Here is a 21,305-nt window from a genome sequence, read left to right as displayed (position 1 = left end):
GCTAGCCAGTCTGTCCATATTTGATAGTTCAAGTGCTTGAACAGATGGCTCATGCAGCTAAAGCATTGTCTGCCTTATGGCACAGAACACACAGCAATAGTCCATCCCAGTAGTCCGTCACAGACATCTTGATGCACCCAAAACAGATCCTTTGAAACTATATGAGTCTTAGCTAGGGAGCTGCCTGAGAAGTTCTGAAATTCATGCTTACACTGGCATGAGCCTCTCTCTAGCTCTTTCCCCTGACAATGTTCAGGCTGTCATGGGATGACTTGGGGAGGGAAGTATAGAGACAGGGATGTGGAGGGGCTGGCTGAATACATCCTGCCACTGTGACTGATCCCCATTGTCACCCCAGATATCCCTCTCTTCAGAAGGGGTAACTCTTTCCTATCCTACCAGATGAACCATCATTTTCTTACAGAACTAAATAACCTTACAATAAAAAGGGGAGACCTTTGAAGCCTGCTGCTGGCCTCACTTGCCCTCTGTCCCTATTGTAGTAGGAAGAGAACCTGAGACATAACCCCTTGTCATAAGGCCAGAGGCTTGATATGAGGCCTGAGGGGAAACAGGAGGAATTTGGGGCATTATTGGTGGAAAAAATAGAATGAAGGGGGGGAAATTTACATTTTTTCCTTAGGCCCTTTAAATCCTTACTATTGCCTGTTTTTTTTCCCCCGTGAAGGGGACTGTGCTCATATTTCTAAAAATTTAAGCCTACAATTTATCCACAAACTGACAACAGTGTGGAAGGAAAATGGAGGCCAAATAAATTTATGTTGCTAGACTACTAGCAATTATACTAACTCTGATTATGTCTTTGCCTTCGTTGTCCACTTGCAATTGGACTCCTTCAGCAGAGGTTGCCAAATGTCCACCAAAGACTAACAACTTTTAGTCATGACTACTGTTTGCAGAGTCAAGCAAGTGGCTTCAGACTCAGTACTAATTTCCTGAGTCACCCATTTTCCAGTTGTTAATTTGTATATTTATATTTTGCAATTGCATAATTCCTGACATTGTTGGTACTAAATTTATTAATTTATTACTTTTTAAATATAGTACACACATACATCATGAATTTGCAGGTGTAAATTTACCACATAATTTCCTCATGAATTTAAGCTTTCATTTTTTTAAATTAAATTTCTAGCCCTATGGTTGCAGTGAGAATTTTTAAATGAGACTGTGTAAGCATGTTAGGGATACCTGCCTGAGTCTGCAGACAGCCTGAAACAATAGCTCTAGAGACATGAGAATTGCCCCATTTAGCTCTGAAATCCAATGACAATCGTTTAAAATGTCATTGTTGTTAACCATTTCTTCCTATAATGTGCTTATCTTGCAACCCCAAACTATCTGCTATGCCTTCCCAAGTGCCAAAAGCCCCGTCTGTCTTTTACTTAAGCATTCAGGTTCCCCTGAGAACTTCTAGAATGTAGTTTTCTGTTTGGTATAAAATTCTGCAGTGTACAAAAAAACTGAAAATGTAAGGGGCAGCAATAAAATACCAATTTTTAATACCAAATTAAATAGCACCAGTGATACTGATTGGATAGTCTGATTTGTTTTATTTTAAATTAATAGTAATCCATTAAAAAAATTACTTGAAGCTGCAGTAAAGTTTCCAGTCTGTCATATCAGAATACTTCAGAAACAACAGTTGTGGGTTTTCCTGTATAATTAGGTCAATCCTATTACAAGGTATGTGGGACCTTAATTTAATGATGCTCCCAATATGCATTTAATAACATGTCATTTCTATAGATAAATATTTTAACTTAACCATTAGAAAATCCACTATTCAGCTATTCAGTTCCCTGTTTATACCTTTGAAACAAGGACAGTTAGAGTAATACTGAGAAAGCAAAGTTGCATTTGATATGTAAGGCACAAGGATAGTGAGTAGAATAAAAGAACATATCTGATTTGTTGAATTATTTTACCCACCTCAGTAAAATTCACCCAACTATACTAACAGAGTAACTAGAAACTTTCCGGTGGAAGGAAGCTACTTCATAAAAAGCAATAAAAATGGCCTAAAATAAGCTTTATCCCCTGAAGGTGGCAGTATAGTTTTCATGGTGCTGGGTGTGTGTCCTCTCTTTCGTCACTCTGCCAGGTGACAACCAATCCAGAATGAAAATTTTTGTCTCCATCTCTGATTCCATCTGTAGGCTCACAAGAATTTGCCCAGGTATCATGCCCCTGCTGGGTAGCTGCAGCTGGCATCTTTTCTGTGAAGTGATATCTTAATTTCTGGGCCTTAGATGGCACCAGAGTTCCCATGGAGCAGAAGAAGCAATATGAAAGCCTAAAAATACCAGGGAGGAAAGGGAAGAAATCCCCTTCCTGCTCAGCTCCAGCACTGCCCTAATAGTGAGGCTGTTCTGCTCAGAGTGTGCTGCCCCTCCCCCCACTTCCATGTGGAGTTCTGACAAGCCATATTGAGTGGGAACAGAAGTAACTCTGAACTAAGGGCCTGCATCCCACTCCAGTAGCCGCCCTACAGACACCAGTGGAGTGAGAGGGTCTGCCCAGCACAATCCAGATCTTATGAAAGAAGAGAACCTTATTTCTGAGGAGGAGTTCCAGGATATCAGCAGCATGGAGGTAGGGGACTTCCAGTACTTCTCAGGGCTTTCCCCACATTAATCATATCTAACAACTGCCTCAAGATGAATGCACCAGCCTTGAAACTGTCCTTGTTAGTACAGAAGAACAGAGAACATCATGGTATGTACAGTACCAGAAGAACACACCTTTCTCATTATGATGTATTTCTGCCATTTCTACTATCTTTGCCGTCATTGCGTTGATATCCCCTAGAAGCATGTGTTGGAGGGCATTTGGCCACTAACAACACTCAGCCCAGTAGTTTGTTTCATATACAGTAAGCACTGAAAAGCTATCAAACAGTGATTGCTTTTTTGGTCACTGTTCTCCTAGTACTGTGTTAAAAGTAATGACTTTAAGTTGAAAATCTGTATAAGCCATTATCAAGCCCGAGATTTCAAATTCCCCCTTCCTTACAATCTGTATATATCAGTCACAACTATATTTACTGATAGCCAGAATTACCCTGTTTAGCCCAATTGTTTTGTATATTTATTTCAAAATTTTTATTTTTCTCACTTAAAGTTGTGAGGGCACCTTGTGCGAGCTTTTGCTGTAAAAATGTGAATTTCATAGGACTCCACATCAAGGGAATGATGATTACTCACTGCCATTATTTTTGCTCTTATTTTGCTGGTTCTGATGGATTGATTACATGTTTTTCTCTGGTAGTGTGATTCATTAATATTGGATTATAGTTTGCTTGATAACATAGTAACAGTTGAACCCACAGAGTCATAGAATCACAGAATTCTGGAAGGGACCTCAAGAGGTCATCTAGTCCAGTCCCCTGCATTTATGGCAGGACTAAGTATTAAATAGATCATCCGTGGCATGTGTTTGTCTAACCTGCTCTTAAAAATCTCCAGTGATGGAGATTCCACAACCTCCATAGGCAATTTATTCCAGTGCTTAACCACCCTGACAGTTAGGAAGTTTTTCCTAATGTCCAATCCAAACCTCCTTTGCTGCAATTTAAGCCCACTGCTTCTTGTCCTTTCCTCAGAGGTTAAGGAGAACAATTTTTCCCCTCTTCCTTGTAACAACCTTTTATGTACTTGAAAACTGGTATCGTCCCCTCTGTCTTCTCTTCTCCAGACTAAACAAACCCATTTTTTTCAATCTTCCCTCATAGATCATGTTTTCTAGACCTTTAATAATTTTTGTTGCTCTTCTCTGAACTTTCTCTAGTTTGTCCACATCTTTCCTGGAATGTGATGCCCAGAACTGGACACAGTACTCTACTCTGGGCTGATTAGGCCTCAACTAGAGTGGAAGAATTCCTTCTCGTATGTGGATACAACACTCCTACTAATACATCCCAGAATGATGTTTGCTTTTTTTGCAACCATGTTACTTTGTTGACTCATATTTACCTTACTTTAAGGTCAGAAGGGACCACCAAATTTTCTAGTCTGACCTCCTGTATATCACAGGCTACCAGTATCAGCCAGTACCCATATAATAACCCCACCAACTGAAATTAGACCAACTCACTAGAGACCATGGGAGACTAAACTATTATGTGCTATGGGCAGAGAATAGGAGGGGCCAAGGTGCACCAGTGCAAGAGGCCCATGCAGTGACAGGGAATTGACCAAGTGAGATATACCCAGATAACACCAGCAAGTAACTCGCACTCCATGCTGCAGGGGAATGTGAAAACCCCACAAGGTTCCTGCCAGTCGGAACTGGGGGAAAATTCCTTCCCAACCCCACATATCATGATCAGTTAGACTCTGAGCGTGTAAGCAAGAACCAGCCAGATAATATGAATATGTTTTTACAAGTCTGTAAAATACGCAAATTGGTAAGGCTTTGTAGCCTTAAACTTTTGCGGTTGTTTTTGTTTTTTTAACTTGTATTAATTTCAATATATTAGAAGGAAATGGGCCTTAGTTTTTTGGCAGAACTTCCCATTGACTTATTCAGACAAGAGTTAAGGACAGCATAAGTGATAAATGCAAAGCAAAAGCTTACAGGTTGAGACTTAAGAGAGGAATGTGATGCAGTCTTTAGGCAAAATTCTTTACGCAAGTGCCTGTAGGAGCTGCAGATGTTTATTTAGAGAAGGGAAAAAATACTCGTTCAAATAATTGGTTTCACTCAGAAGTTCTGCTTAAAAATTGATGTCACAATATTGTAACTATTTGATTCATATAACTTAGCTATTACATTTGCCAGTTTTAATGTTTCATTCTTTTGTACGTGAGAACAGAGTGAGAGCATTCTTAGGGTAACATTTTAAAATAATTTCAGGAATATGAACATCAAAGATCAAAAGAAGAAGAAATTCTGCAATCTTTTCATAAATGGAAAGAGGAAGAAAAAGAGAAATTGGCTGATGAAATAGAGAAAGTAAAAGAGATGTTTATGAAGGAGTTTAAAGAATTAGCTGCAAAGAATACTGTATTAGAAAATGTAAGTGATTTAAATATGGAATTTCTGTTAATATTGTCTGTAATGAACTGATCTTGGTTTATTATTTGAAACATATCATAATAATACCTAGCTCTTATATAATGCTTTCTTTTAGCAAATCTCAAAGCTCTTTACAAAGGGGGGCAGTATCATGATGTTATCATTATAAGAGCTGTATAAAATTTAAAAAATATTTAGTTAATTAATTAATGGTTATATTCTGGTATTGTCTCCTTAATTCCAAAATATTTTCAGTTATTTTCTGAATTGCACTCATTTGTATGAGGGAATCCTGCCTACAAGTTACATGTTTATTTACTCTTTTCTTAGTCCTGAACCACTGAGTTCTTGTTTTGCAATTGGTTAGTATTTTATCATTACTGTCTGGCGGCACCTACCAAGTGTAGGTGATTATGAGTGACATAGATGAGGAGTAATAGCCTCCGTAGCAAGGTCCTGAGAGAGTAGAACTGCCTGGGGTGTTGTCACAAAGATAGAAAGTTGCATTTCCAAGTTTTCTGACTATGGATACAGCTGTGAGTATCCAGGCACATCAGAAAAGCAATGTGCATGAATTTAGTAGAATTGCTTTTATTTTGTTGGTGCTAGTTCCTAACCTGCATCCTTGTAATCACAGTAAAACTGATAGGTTTCAGAGTAACAGCCGTGTTAGTCTGTATTCGCAAAAAGAAAAGGAGGACTTGTGGCACCTTAGAGACTAACCAATTTATTAGAGCATGAGCTTTCGTGAGCTACAGCTCACTTCCTCAGATGTTTTACTGCTGTTTTACTGCTTAGAAACATTTGTGGGGAGAGTCTGATGCATACACCAACTCTTAAACCAGTTGTAATTTAAACCAAATTGCATATTAAACTGCAGTCCTATAATATTTTCTTGAATATATGCTGGGTTTTTAACAGATATTTTTCCTCTTAGCAATTGTTAGAATTACAGAAGTCCAATATGCAGCTGAAATCCAACTTAGGCACTTTAAAAGACAGCCATGAATTTACAGAAGAGAGACCTCAGAATGATCAGGATTATCAGAATATGATGCAACTTCTTGAAAAACAGGTAGTACTCTGATGTAAAGATGAACATACAATATAGTGATAACTACTACTAGTCTTTGTGTTTGTACTTCTGTAAATAAGAATGTAAAATTCAGAGTAAATTTCCTGTAATTCTCATTTGCTAAAGTATTTTTTTCTTTTCTGATTCACTGCTATCTACTAAATATCATTAGTAATTTCTGTAATGGAAATTATTCCCAGTGTGACTTGCTGAAGAAGGATTTAGACACATTGACCTGGAATGCTCACCTATGCCATATATGTTCTGGGTGGAGTTCATTGGCAGAAGGAATCATTTGCGCCACCTTCATCCTGGTGTTGCTTTGGAAAAATACATTTAAAAATTGAACAAATGATAAGAAACTCCGAGATGTTAAAAACTTTTAGTAATGGGTTGTTCTCTCCCCGCCCCCCCTTTCTTTTAATCGAAGAAAATTCATGGTGGAATTTGTTCAGTTCTTCCCACAAAGGGAAGTGTACTCCATCTTTAACAAGTTAAGGTGTTTTATTTCATTGGCACTATAAACAACGCTCCATTAACCAGTGTTTGAACTTATGTTATTTAGAAAACAGACTACTCATATGTTTGTTATTAGCGAAATGAAATATATCATGGTAACTTTATATTTTGTCAACTGAGAGACAGGACTTACATGTCCAGGATCCTATGAATACATAATTTCCAGTATGATGAATAACAAATAACAATTACACTCAAACATATGAGACACTTCAATTACTGTTTAAGTCATAAGGAAGGGGATACTGAAATGCTCCAGTATTAATAATCTTTTATGCTGTTATAATGTAATTCAGCTTCATGATTAACCAATTTTTAATACAAACAAAATCTTTTCAATGAACATTTACTTTCATTGTAGGAGGGTAAGTGGACTTCCAGAATACAAGCCCTTCATCAAGAACATGAAAAAGAAAGGTGCCAGGTAAGATTGCATAGCAATGTATTTATACCAACAACCTATTTTTAAGCCAGTGAAATAAAAGCAAGCACCACGCTCTGACAATGCTACTAATACAGTTTTCAACAACTGGCAGATTAGAAATCATAGATAATCAGAATTTATGTTCAGAATACATTCTTTTAGTATATAGAATTATTTATTATTTCTCTATTTCTTTTACGGTAGTGCCCAGAGATAGCAGTCAGGATCAGGGTCCTGTTGTTAAAGAACCTGTAGAAACACAGAGAGACTGAGTCCATGGCCTGAAGAGTTTAACGTTTTTTCAGCTATGTGCAGAATGTGCTATATAGTATTTTTGCATACTAGGTAGTTAATATAATGTACAAAATAAAATGGCAATGTACAGCTCTCATTTATCCTGATGGGCCAACGGGGGCGGATTTCCAACCTTTTCCAGCCGTGAATCTCAAATTCCTCCCTGCATCCTCCCCTTTTTTCCCCCATTGGGTCTCTCTAGTCCTGAATCCTTTGAGCTTTTCTTGTTCCAGGAAAAACATTATAAGGGAATTCGATTTCTGCATTAATTCTCATATTTTACTTTTTCTTTCTCTTCTTCAGTCTTTATCATTTTTTCTTCTAGTTATTTTTTCCTCTCCTTCCTGCTCTAATTTTCTGTCTTTCCTTCCTCCTCCTCCCTTCATGTCTCATTTGACAACATAGCCATGATCCGGAACTGTCCAGATCAAAAATGGGAAGATCAGGGGCTGCATGGCTATTACTACTTCACCCCCAGCAAGCAAGCAGCAGGGAAGAGTCATGCAACATCCTGAAAAGGGATATAGTAAATTACTTACACACACACACTGGGTACAAGAGTAGGGGACAGGTGAAATTGTGTGTATTCCTTATGGGGTTTGTCACTGCATTCTGTCCCATACTCATTGCCCATTTTTGTGTTCATTGCCCAGATTCCCATCTATTCTTTCTAAAATAGCATTATTTGCTACCATGGGTAACTGTAAATAATTTTCTTTATCTAGTCCTATACATTTCCCTGTAGGTCTTACTTTTAGACCATGTCAATAATGTATACGCACATCCCTTACTGCGTTCTGTGCTTTTTAATACTCTGTGTAAATGAAAAATGTTATAGGCCCTGATTTAGAAAAAAAGTCTCGTATTCAGGAAAGCACCGCAACACATGTATGAGCCCCGTTGAAATCACACATGCTTAAATACTTTCTTGAATTAGGGTGTGACAGAGTGCTCAAACCCTTCACTGGGGCTAGGGAGGCTGAGTGTTCTAAAGTAGCCCTGACCCTCCTCCCCTGCCAGTCATGCATGATAGGAATGGGGAGCTTTAAAAAGAGGGTGCTGTAGTCAAGCAGGGGGAAGTCCAGAGAAGGGAGTGGCTAGAGTAGAGTAGAAGGGGGCACCCTAGAGAAACTCATTTCCACAGGGCCACGAAGAGAAGGATTTGAACCAAAACCTTGCTTGTGTAAACAATATAATAAAATATTTTATGTAGGACTGTCAAGAGATTAAAAAAATTAATTGTGATTAATTGCATGATTAATCGCACTGTTAAACAATAATAGAATACCATTTCTTTAAATATTTTGGATGTTTTCTACATTTTCAAATATATTGATTTCAATTACAACACAGAATACAAAGTGTACAATGCTCACTTTATTTTTGATCACAAGTATTTGCACTGTAAAAAAATAAAAGAAACAGTATTTTTCAGTTCACCTAATACAAGTACTGTAGTGCAATCTCTTTTTCATGAAAGTTGAACTTACAAATGTAAAATTATGTACAAAAAAACTGGCATTCAAAAACAAAACTTGAGCCTGCAAGTTGTCAAGGTTCCTTCCCCCACTCTGAACTCTAGGGTACAGATGTGGGGACCTGTATGAAAAACCTCCTAAGCTTATCTTTACCAGCTTAGGTCAAAACTTCCCCAAGGTACAAAATATTCCACCCGTTGTCCTTGGACTGGCCGCTACCACCACCAAACTAATACTGGTTACTGGGGAAGAGCTGTTTGGACGCGTCCTTCCCCCCAAAATACTTCCCAAAACCTTGCACCCCACTTCCTGGACAAGGTTTGGTAAAAAGCCTCACCAATTTGCCTAGGTGACTACAGACCCAGACCCTTGGATCTTAAGAACAATGAACAATCCTCCCAACACTTGCACCCCCCCTTTCCTGGGAAATGTTGGATAAAAAGCCTCACCAATTTGCATAGGTGACCACAGACACCCTTGGATCTGAGAACAATGAAAAAGCATTCAGTTTTTTACAAGAAGACTTTTAATAAAAAATAGAAGTAAATAGAAATAAAGAAATCCCCCCTGTAAAATCAGGATGGTAGATACCTTACAGGGTAATTAGATTCAAAAACATAGAGAACCCCTCTAGGCAAAACCTTAAGTTACAAAAAAGATACACAGACAGAAATAGTTATTCTATTCAGCACAATTCTTTTCTCAGCCATTTAAAGAAATCATAATCTAACACATACCTAGCTAGATTACTTACTAAAAGTTCTAAGACTCCATTCCTGGTCTATCCCCGGTAAAGACCAGCATATAGACAGACACAGACCCTTGTTTCTCTCCCTCCTCCCAGCTTTTGAAAGTATCTTGTCTCCTCATTGGTCATTTTGGTCAGGTGCCAGCGAGGTTACCTTTAGCTTCTTAACCCTTTACAGGTGAGAGGAGCTTTTCCCTGGCCAGGAGGGATTTCAAAGGGGTTTACCCTTCCCTTTATATTTATGACACAAGTCCACTCAGTCCCACTTCTTGTTCAGCCAATCACTCGGACAAAAAAGTTTGTTTACATTTGCAGGAGATAATGCTGCCCGCTTCTTGTTTACAGTGTCACCTGAAAGTGAGAACAGGCATTCACATGGCACTGTTGTAGCCAGTGTTGCAAGATATTTATGTGCCAGATGCACTAAAAATTCATATGTCCCTTCATGCTTCAACCACCATTCCAGGGGACAAGTGTCCCTTTCGATGATGGGTTCTGCTCGATAACTATCCAAAGCAGTGCAGACCAATGCCTGTTCATTTTCATTATCTGACTCAGATGCCAGCAGCGGAAGGTTGATGTTCTTTTTCGGTGGTTTGGGTTCTGTAGTTTCTGCATCTGAGTGTGGCTCTTTTAAGACTTCTGAAAGCATGCCCCTCACCTCGTCTCTATCAGATTTTGAAAGGCACTTCAGATTCTTAAACCTTGGGTCAAGTGCTGTAGCTATCTTTAGAAATCTCATATTAGTACCTTCTTTGTGTTTTGTGAAATCTGCCGAGAAAGTGTTCTTAAAATGAACAACATGTGCTGGGGCATCATCCGAGACTGCTATAAATGAAATATATGGCAGAATGCGGGTAAAACAGAGCAGGAGACATACAGTTCTCCCCAAGGAGTTCAGTCACAAACTTAATTAATGCATTATTTTTTTAACAAGCGTCATCAGCGTGGAAGCATGTCCTCTGGAATGGTGGCCGAAACATGAAGAGGCATAGGAATGTTTAGCATATCTGGCATGTAAATACCTTGCAATGCCAGCTACAAAAGTGCCATACAAATGCCTATTCTCACTTTCTGGTGACATTGTAAATAAGAAGAGGGCAGCATTATCTCTCATAAATGTAAACAAACTTGTTTGTCTTAGCGATTGGCTGAATGGACTTGTAGGCTTCTGAAGTTTTACATTGTTTAGTTTTTGAGTGCAGTTACGTAACAAAAAAAATCCACGTTTGTAAATTGCACTTTCACGGTAAAGAGATTACACTACAGTACTTGTATAAGGTGAATTGAAAAATACTATTTCTTTTGTTTATCATTTTTACAGTGCAAATATTTGTAATCAAAAATATACACTTTGATTTCAGTTACAACACAGAATACAATATATATGAAAATGTAGAAGAACATCCAAAATATTTAATGTGTTTCAATTGGTACTCTATTATTTAATAGTGCGATTAAAACTGTAATGAATTGAGATTAATTATTTTAATCACAATTAATTTTTTTTAGTTAATTGCGGCAGTTAACTCTGATTAATCAACAACCCTAATTTATGTAATATTAACCATTAGTTACTTTTCACTGGTTTATTTTGTAGCTACTGTCACAGATTGAGAAGCTTAAATCATCAATGACAGAGGACCTAAATGCAAGTAACATCTTCTATAAGAAAAGGATAGAGGAGCTAGGGCAGAGGCTTCAGGAACAGAACGAGCTGATTATGTCTCAAAAACAGCAGGTCTGTTTTATAATGTATTCTTGGGTATCTAAAACCTTGGGGGCATGTGAGAGGAGATTTTTTTTTTTAAATACTGTAATCTGTGGATGAATTTCCAATTTTCATAAATCAGTATTCTCCTAAAACTCAAATTGGTGGTTTTACCTCTGTAAGTGGCATTGGTGAGATCATTACTGGAATACTGTATCCAGTTTTGATGGCCGTACTTCTAAAAGGGTCCGCCTGGGCCATCAAATTCAATCTTCTATTGTTGCAGTCAACCCAGTCAGAAATCCCATTCATAGATTTATCAAATTGGAAAGGGCTCAGGAAAGATCAGCAGTAGTGATTTGAGGTCTGGAAAACATACTTCACAGTGAGAAACTTAACAAGCTCAGTCTATTTAGCTTATCCAAGACAAGATTAAGAGTTGATTTGGTTATGGTCTACAAGCATCTATCTGGGAAGAGATTTCTGAGTGTAGACACTGTTCTAATTTATGAGAAAAGGGCATAACAAGATCTAATGGCTAGAATTGAAGCTAGACAAATTCAGACTAGAAATACGGCACAATTTTTTGACCATGAGGATAATTAATCATTGAAACAGCTAACCTAGGAATGTGATGGATTCTCCATCACGTCAAGTCCTTAAATCAAGACTGGATAGATTTCTAAAAGAGATACTATAGTTCAAACAGTTTATGGGCTTGATGCAGAAATTACTGGGTGAGGTTGTATGGCCTGTGTTATGCAGTAGATCTGTCTAGATCAGGGGTGAGCATACTTTTTGGCCTGAGGGCCGCATCGGGTTTCAGAAATTGTATGGAGGGCTGATTAGGGGAGGTTGTGCCTCCCCAAACAGCCAGGCGTGGCCTGGCCCCCGTCCCCTGACCACCCCTGGAACTCCCACCCCTGACTGCCCCCACCGCCCCATCCAACCCCTCCTCTCATTCCTGACTGCCCCCATCCAACTACCCTTTCTCCCTGTCCTCTGACTGCCCCCCTGGGACCCCTGCCCCCATTCAACCCTCCCATTCCCCGCCCTCTGACTGTCCCGACCCCATCCACCCCCTGACCACCACCCCCACCGAACTTCCCTGCCCTCTATTCAAACCCCGTTCCCTGCCCCCTTACCGCGCTGCCTGGAGCACTGATGGCTGGAGCCAGCCACGCCACTGTGCAGCACAGAGCACTGGGTCAGGCTGGGCTCTGCAGCTGTGTTGCCCCAGGAGCTCACAGCCCCACTGCCCAGAGCATTGAGCTGGCAGCGCAGTGAGCTGAGGCTGCAGGGAAAGGGGAACACTGGGGGAGGGGCTGGGGCTAGCCTCCTGGGCCAGGAGTTCAGGCCAGGCAGGAGGGTCCCACGGGCCACTAGTTTGCCCACCTCTGGTTTAGATCATCATAATGGTCCCTTCCGGCTTTAAAAATCTATTAATGTATCTATGTGTTAAATTGTGTGTGCTTATCAACAAGAGTCTGATTTTGCAGACTTCAGAAAGTGTTTAATTTTAAGCACATGCATAAGTCTTTGCACAATGGGGGGCCAAGATTTGTGTGGCTGGTTAGCAAGTAGCAACTCTTAAGTCATTTTCCATAACAAAAAATTACAGCTGAGAGTCAGAAACCTACTGAGCAATAAATAAAATACAATTAAATAGTATATTCAGAGAAGCAGATGTAGAAGAGTACTTAGTCTCAGACAAACTCCATACAAGAAAAGTGACATCTCCAAAGGAAAGCAGCATTACCTGGGTTATAAAATGTCTCATAAAGGATCTCAAGGCTCCTTTTCTGAAAGGCAACTATGAAGGTCAAAGTTCCTCAAAGTGGAATAGCTTGAACAGCAGATGAGATTGCTGAGAGAAACTGAAAGCTAGACTGGATAGATCATGAAAGAAGGTACCATTCAGGTGACACACTATGAGTTGAGACCTTTGATGGGTTGGATGTGCCAAGGATGGAAGAATGTGTCAATAGGGAAATGAATACGGTAGCATATTTTACAGGAAGATATCAAGCAAATTAAAAAGTAGCATTAAGAATTTGGAAATCATCACTGGAAATAGGGTGAGGGAACTGAAGAGAACTGAACATGATCTCAATATTTTCCTTGATCCTTTTAAAATATTGGTAAGTTAAAAAGTTCAAGTCTGACCTTTCTACCAGGAAATTTACTAAGGACAAAATAAGAACACTTTTATAAATACAGATTGATCAAAGTCAGAATGGGTTTATAAAGGAATGTGATGATGAATTTAAATGAATATAACTAACCTTCATGACGACATTAAATGAGATTTGACTAGAAAGAAATAGACATAAGACATACTTCAGAAACATTCATTTATAGCCCTGGTTTGATTAGTAAAAAAATTATGCAGGACACTGTGTTCTACTGTTGTTTAGCAAATAGCTATACATGATAAAAATTTGTTTCTAAATGCAAAAAATAAATTAAAAATCTAAGAAGTTCCTTGCAAGGAACTGTGATACAAGAACTTCAGGGTTTCATAATGAAGGCCTCAAAAGTCTATAAATGCTAAAGTTATGATTCTTCAAGCAATCTCTGCACATTTCCATGCATGGGGTGCACTAACCACCATCAGCACATCTCAAGAGTGGGAATTTGCAGAGACCATCTTGAAGAACTCTTGCTATATGTGATCAACCCTTATGTACCTGAGCAAATTTTGATGTGTCTCTAGTTGCTTATACATTAAATATGACACAGGCTTAAGTGATTTGCTCAATTGGGCCCCAGGACACCTTTTAAATTATATGATTATTAAAGGTATGGTTCTGTCATGGAGGTCACAGATTCCTTGATTTTCCAGGACCTCCACAATTGCTTGCGCAGGGCTGGATCAACTGTCAGCCCCAGGGATGTCAGAGCAGGGACCTCTGGAGCAGCGGCCGGCAGTCAGCCATTGGGCCGCCTGATCAGAAGCCCCAGGGCTGAAGCAGCGGCTGGGGCTGGGTCAGCCCTCTGTAGCTGGAGCAGCGGCAGTCAGCCACTGCTGCAGGAGTAGCCATGATGCTGGAGCAGCTCTGAGGCTCAGCCCCCGGCAGTGCTCAACTGTTAGTCCCCCCCCACACCAGGATTTTTTTAGTAAAAGTCAGGGACGGGTCTCAGGCTTCTGTGAAATGTTGTTTATTGCCTGCGACCTTCCCTTGACTTTTACTAAAAATACCCATGACAGAATCTTAACCTTAATGATTATCTAAATGTTTTTCTGCGGAACCCCATCTTTGTTCATTGCACAGGCTGAGTGGCAACTGAGGCTGAACTGTGTAGTGAATATGGTTGGAGACCAGAGGAAATCAATGGGACTTTTCACACACTTAAAATTAAGCATGTGCTTAAGTGCTTTGTTGGATTGGGGCTGGACTTCAGGCCCCACTGTAGAAGTTGGAAATACAGCATGTAGTAAACGATACAGGCACCCATAGGACCCCTGCCTATTTCACTGCATAGTTGAATGGCATATGAGGTATGTCTACAGAGCAGAGAGAAACCCCCAGCTGGCCCATGCCAGCTGAATTGGGCTCATGGGGTTAGGATTATGGGGCTGTTTCATTGCTGTGTAGATTTCTGGGCTCGGGCTGGAGCCTGAGCTCTGAGACCCTCCTGCATTGCAGGGTCCTCCTTCACTGAGCACCATGCAGCTTGAGTGTTGAATGAAGTGGAGTCCAATGAAAACAAAATTTCTTCATCTATGTAGCATTTTAAATAATCATTCCTGTCATCCTGTCTTTTGGCAATAGTGGAAATTTTGTTAGGCTTTATATACTTCAATAATTATTTTCATTTGAGGCTTTGTATTTGAGGACAATTATTTTATTCAGTCTTATGGCATCCATTTCTAACTGTGTCCTCACCTTATTGTAAATTTTTCTGTTTCAGATAAAACAGTTGTCCACAAAACCACTAATAAGCGTCAAACCACATGATGGTAAGTGCAGGCTATAAGAAAAGGCTATAAATTAGGTTTATTCTACTTCTGAGTCTAACATTTTGGTTCAGTTATCCTAATACAAAATGCTAAAATACAGTTATTCGAGTGCAAATGGTACAGTACATTACGAATTGATACTTGAACTTCACAAATTTAATTTTAAAAATCAAATCAGCACTTGCAATGTAACTGTACTTCATATTGTGTCCGTGCTGCTGGTTCCTTGCCTCTTTTCTGCTGTGTGTCAAACCTGCACAGATTTGCAACCTTAAGGTTTTACAAGGTACAAAGCTGAACACTTGAAGGGAGGCGACATGAAAGCATGGTATTTAATAATCTTTAAAATGTAAATTATTTTACAACTTTTGGTTTGGGTTTTAAAAATACTTTAGCTTGAATAGTTTTATTGTTGGGTGCCTATTGGCATCTTGGGCAGGTGGAGATTTACTTCACGTGCATACAAAGGACAGATATTGAGAGGGCAGATGAAATTCAATAATTTACAACTATTTTGTAATTATTTTAACAACTATAATAATGCTTTGGACTGATAGCACCTTGTATCTGAGGATCTCAAATAACTTTACAGTTAGTTAAACCTTACAAGCCCTAAAATATAGGCAGATGTTGCAGGGTGGAGTCCCAGAGCATACCTCTGTAGAGTTGGTGCTGCAGTCGCCTCATCTTAGTTCCCCTCTTGGTTCTCCTGTGGCTAAGAGTTTTAACATTGTAGGGCTAACTTGTCTTAAGTTGAGTCTGCTCATGTCCGCTAAGACAGCCCTGAACAAGTAACTGCTAAATAAACCTGAACAAGTAATTGCTGAAGCAACTAACTGTTGTGAATATGTTTATAGAACATAAGGGAGGCAGAAACTAACTAAACTAATGATGGTTGGTATGTTTATAGTGAACAAAGTAGGCAGGAGCAGTCTGAACTGATAAGCTTGCCTTAAGCTATCTGCATAGTGATTGGACCTCACATGTAAGAAGCGTAGATGTTAGTAGCTAGAATGTATATACACAGTGTGAAGTGTGACATGAATTGAAATTATGATATCACCCTGTACCCAAACCCCCTGCGTCTAGGCCTGACCAATGTGGGCAAAGAGCTGTTACATGCCTAATAAAGTAACCTGAGCGATGAGCTGGAGCTGAACTGAGATTTTTGAATCCCAGAGAGCTGGACGAAGTGTTCTTCCAGAACTGGACGAGGAGTTGTGGATAAGCTGAGTAGTAAGGTCTCCAAGGGAATCCCAAGAAACATAACATTCCTCCCTCTTAGGGCCTGATTTATTAAGTCCTCACAAAATAAACACATGATTCCTTTGGCCCGTTCAGGCTTCTACCCTTGCTTAGTCAGGGTTTCCAATTTACCCCTGTTTCAGGGCTTCTGACTCTGGCTCTTTCTTGGATCCCCAGTTCCATCTCTACTTGAGACTCTCTGCGAGTCCCACTCTGACTCCTGAGCCTCTCTGGTGAAACCTCTTTCCTCCCCATCTTCCCTCCCAAGACTTTTCCTAGCCCTGGTCCCTGGACTCAAGTTCTTCCTTCCCTTGGGGCAGAGTCTTCACAGTCCAGCCTTTTTGAATCCTGGTAGGATTTCATAGCCCATTGTCATCGTGGTTCACCACAGGAGATTCTCCCTGCAATCTTCTCCTGACTCCAGGCTTGCTTTTGACTGAGCTAAGACCTTCAATAACGTTCAGCGGCATGACTTCTGGACACTATTTCCATCTTGGTCTGGGGAGCTTTCCCGGAACTACCTGTTCCTAAAGAAGCCATGCCTTGGAATCAGCTAGTCCTGGGCCCTCACTGCTGTCACAAGGGACAAACTATGCTATTACAGGAAGCATTTCACACATTAGAAAACAGAGACAAAAACAGGTTAAGTGACTTGGCCAGGTTTACACCTACAACTCAGTGGCAGAGCAGGATTTCAGGTTTACCTCTTCCATCTCCAGCAACTTGATAATACTGTCACTTCAATTCCTTAGTAAAGCAACCTTTTACTATTTTGGAAACTCTGTTGGTATAAAATGTTGTCTTTCCCTTGAAATATGTTCCATAATTAATTTATAAATGTGCTACAGTAGAACCTCAGAGTTACAAACACCTTGGGCATGTAGGTTGTTCATAATACTGAAATGTTCGTAACTCTGAACAAAACATTATGGTGATTCTTTCAAAAGTTTACAACTGAACATTGACTTAATACAGCTTTGAAACTTTACTATGCAGAAGAAAAATGCTGCTTTCCCTCTATTTTTTTAGTAGTTTATGTTTAACACAATACTGTGCTGTATTTGCTTCCCCTCTCCCCCGCCCCTTTGGTCTCTGCTGCTGCCTGAATGCATACTTCTGCTTCCAAATGAGGTATGTGGTTGACTGATCAGTTCATAACTCTGGTGTTTGTAACTCTGAGGTTCTACTGTATAAGTAAATATCTGCTATATTTGAATGTATACATCTGTTATTGTGTACTGTAAGACATTTGTTGTTACCTTTTTTCTTTTGTGCTCTTTTAGTGAATGCTCCAGCACAGCATGTTGTAGAACGTAAATCAAGTCTACCAGACGCACATGGTAAGTTCTGTAATAGACTCAGTTTCAGTATATGTAAATCTAGTACTCAGTCTTCACAATTTATCACCTGTGGGATCATTTCTATGACAACACTTAAATTCAATGCAGAATACAATTTAATTAACTGTGCTTTAATTCTCACATTAAACATTGTTCTAAAATACATGTAAAGGGACACTATTGAGGTGGGTAGGTATAAAATCTGACTGCTTTGAGAGTGATTCCCACAAGATAGATGATTTTTACCTTCCTGATGTATTCTATGTAATTTGTTTTTCCAACTGATCATTGGAACTAATAGTGGAGGGGAAGCAAAATTGTGACTTTTTTTCACTAACAGTGAACAAACTGGTGTTTGCCTAAAGAGTGCGTGTGAAGTGGTTTGTTTGCTGTGAGTCTTGGAAAAAAATGTTTTTTTCATGTGGTTTCAATCATTAGTTGGATGGAAAATATGACAGAAATAATCACAAAGCTACAACTCTCCTGTTGGGATTATTGTCTTTGCGTACTGTAGGTCAATATTTTGGTTTACTAGTCCACAATATTCTGATGTCTAATACCGGAAAAAATCTACATTGACATTGTATTCAATCATCCTACTTTGAGTGCAGTGATATGTCTAAGAATGTATCATCATACTGTATCATGTCTTATTGCTTTAATTTTTTTCTTTTTAAACAAAAGCAATATTTTGTTGTTGAGAATATCAAAATAGCTTCCAGTGGGTCTCAACTTTCAAAACAATGACTAATACTGTTACCATGGTAGCTGGAAATCTTCAGTGATCAATAAGATTCTTTTCTGAATAACATTTCAAATAGTAAAGTGATAGAGTTGTGGGTGTTGTGTTAGGTTTTTATGTATTATGAATATTACTATGCATGCTGTGTGAATTAATTTTGAAAAAAAAATCTAAAATTGTTAAATTAAATTTTATTTCTAAACAAACCATTGTAAGAAACACCACAGAGAGAGGAAATTTTAATACTTCTCAGAGAAGCTTCTATAATTTTTCTAGTTTGACAATAAAAGTTTAAGTTCAGAGGTATCCAAAAATAGAGAGTGGAAAAAAGGTTCCACATGTTACGAAAGTCTTAGACAACTTAATCAGGAGTGAGCAACTGAAACTAAAATATTGATTTGAAAAGATATGCTGTGATTGGAAATAATACATTAATTAAAAAGAAAAGGAGTACTTGTGGCACCTTAGAGACGAACCAATTTATTTGAGCATGAGCTTTCGTGAGCTACAGCTCACTTCATCGGATGCATACTGTGGAAACTGCAGCAGACTTTATATACACACAGAGAATATGAAACAATACCTCCTCCCACCCCACTGTCCTGCTGGTAATAGCTTGTCTAAAGTGATCATCAAGTTGGGCCATTTCCAGCACAAATCCAGGTTTTCTCACCCTCCACCCCCCCACACAAATTCACTCTCCTGCTGGTGATAGCCCATCCAAAGTGACAACTCTCTACACAATGTGCATGATAATCAAGTTGGGCCATTTCCTGCACAAATTGTCACTTTGGATGGGCTATCACCAGCAGGAGAGTGAATTTGTGTGGGGGGGTGGAGGGTGAGAAAACCTGGATTTGTGCTGGAAATGGCCCAACTTGATGATCACTTTAGATAAGCTATTACCAGCAGGACAGTGGGGTGGGAGGAGGTATTGTTTCATATTCTCTGTGTGTATATAAAGTCTGCTGCTGTTTCCACGGTATGCATCCGATGAAGTGAGCTGTAGCTCACGAAAGCTCATGCTCAAATAAATTGGTTAGTCTCTAAGGTGCCACAAGTACTCCTTTTCTTTTTGTGAATACAGACTAACACGGCTGTTACTCTGAAACCTACATTAATTAAGTTTCAAGGGTTTTTTATGTATTACAAAGTAGTAGTATTCAAATTATATTAAAGTAACATTTATTACTAACCTATAGTTGGCAATAGTTTAGTGAAATACGTTTTTTTAAATGGAGTGGAAAAGTAATAATAAAGACATATTTATAAGTTTTCTATCTTTTTACACTCAAGCAACTTCTTATACACCAAGATGGGAAGGGGAAGGAAAGTCTTAAGTAATTTAGATATGGAATCAGAGTTCAAGGATCTGGTGTTGTCAAGAGGGTGTGCTTCTTCAGGTATAACTCCATAGTGTTCATAATTGTAAAATAACATAAAGCATTATTTTAACCAGTCCATTTTTTTCCTTTTTCATCTGCAGTAGGAGAATTTTTTTTTTAATATTAATCACTTTTAGTTCTCTGACTTGCTCATTTACATCACAGTTTCAATGATCATGTTCTCCTCATTTCTCTGCTCTTGTGGATTCTTTTGCATTTTATAACACTTCTCAACATAGAAAAAGATTGCTCTTTGTCAGTATACAGAAGTTTCAATGTTGTTTACTAATGAAACCCCAATGAGCGTGCTGACTTTGCATGATTTTGTTGATGATCGTTTTATTTATCTCTGCAGGTCTCTCTCTGTCTCCCCCTCTACTTTCCTCCCTTCTGCATTTTGTTTTTTTTTATCATTAAGATTCCAAATTTCTGCTTATAAAGGTTAGTGGAAACTAGAGCCTTCCCCTAACTTTTCAAAGATTTTCATGGGAACTAGCTGTATAACCAAAGGATGTAACGTAGCTACCTCTAATGCCATTCTGAAAATATCTGCGTTTCCTAGCAATTTGAATAAGTACTACTGCTTTTTTTTTATTAGGCCATTTTGAAATCAGAAGCTCTATCATATTCCAATCAAAGCAGTTGCCCATATCTGTAATACCCAGACTATTACCTTTTTTTGATAGAATTATTTCTGGAAAGTATAATCTTGGATACAATTTTCAAAAGTGCCTAAACCTCATTTAGAAGTCTGAACCTCATTTTCAAAAGTGACTTAGGCAGTTAGGGCTAAATCCACAGAGGAACTTCATTCAGTGTTGCAACACCTAAGCCCTAGATGCACTGTCACCTACTGGAATCCTTAACCCCAAGTACGGCACTCAGACTCCCCATACAATGCATGGAGACAGTTAGGTGCCTACGGAAGGGATTATCAGAAGCCAGCAAGCTGCGTGGGGAGCCATCTAAATTAGACATGAGTGAAATGCAGAGGAAAGGGGTGAGGCTTAGGTCCAGATCCTCAAAGGTGTTTAGGCACCTTACTGCCATTGATCTAGGCCTCAAGTGTCTGACAGGCTGGAGGGAAGTGCTACCCTCCACTTGAGCCATGAACCACTTCTTGGAGTTAGGCAAAAGCCAGGTCAGCCCATCCCCTAGCATGCAAAACCCAGACCGTTCTTGTGGAAAAACAAGAGAGAGGGAGAGATCCTATCATAGCTAGGCGTCTACGAAATTCGCAGCCGTGAAAACTGCATCACAGACCGTGAAATCTGGTCTCCCCTGTGAAATCTGCTTATACTATAGGGTAAAAGTGTACAAAAGTGCACAGTGTTTCTCAA

The 21,305-nt window shown here is 39.2% G+C and overlaps 1 protein-coding gene across 3 annotated transcripts in view; it reads left to right on the top strand.

Annotated features, from left to right (window-relative positions):
- Nucleotides 1-21,305, top strand: part of DZIP1 (DAZ interacting zinc finger protein 1) — an 85,273-nt gene that overhangs the window by 23,964 nt on the left and 40,004 nt on the right. For all 3 annotated transcript variants that reach the window (XM_073347953.1, XM_073347964.1, XM_073347942.1), the window contains exons 5-10: nt 4,879-5,040; nt 5,978-6,115; nt 6,996-7,058; nt 11,179-11,319; nt 15,205-15,253; nt 17,782-17,838. In XM_073347953.1, coding sequence (XP_073204054.1) covers nt 4,879-5,040; nt 5,978-6,115; nt 6,996-7,058; nt 11,179-11,319; nt 15,205-15,253; nt 17,782-17,838 — 610 coding nt within the window. The remainder of the gene's footprint in view (nt 1-4,878; nt 5,041-5,977; nt 6,116-6,995; nt 7,059-11,178; nt 11,320-15,204; nt 15,254-17,781; nt 17,839-21,305) is intronic.

The sequence above is a fragment of the Lepidochelys kempii genome, chromosome 1, assembly GCF_965140265.1.
Source record: "Lepidochelys kempii isolate rLepKem1 chromosome 1, rLepKem1.hap2, whole genome shotgun sequence".
Lineage (NCBI taxonomy): Eukaryota > Metazoa > Chordata > Testudines > Cheloniidae > Lepidochelys > Lepidochelys kempii.
Note: the sequence above shows the minus strand (reverse complement) of the source record. Positions and strands in the feature narration are given on the sequence as shown.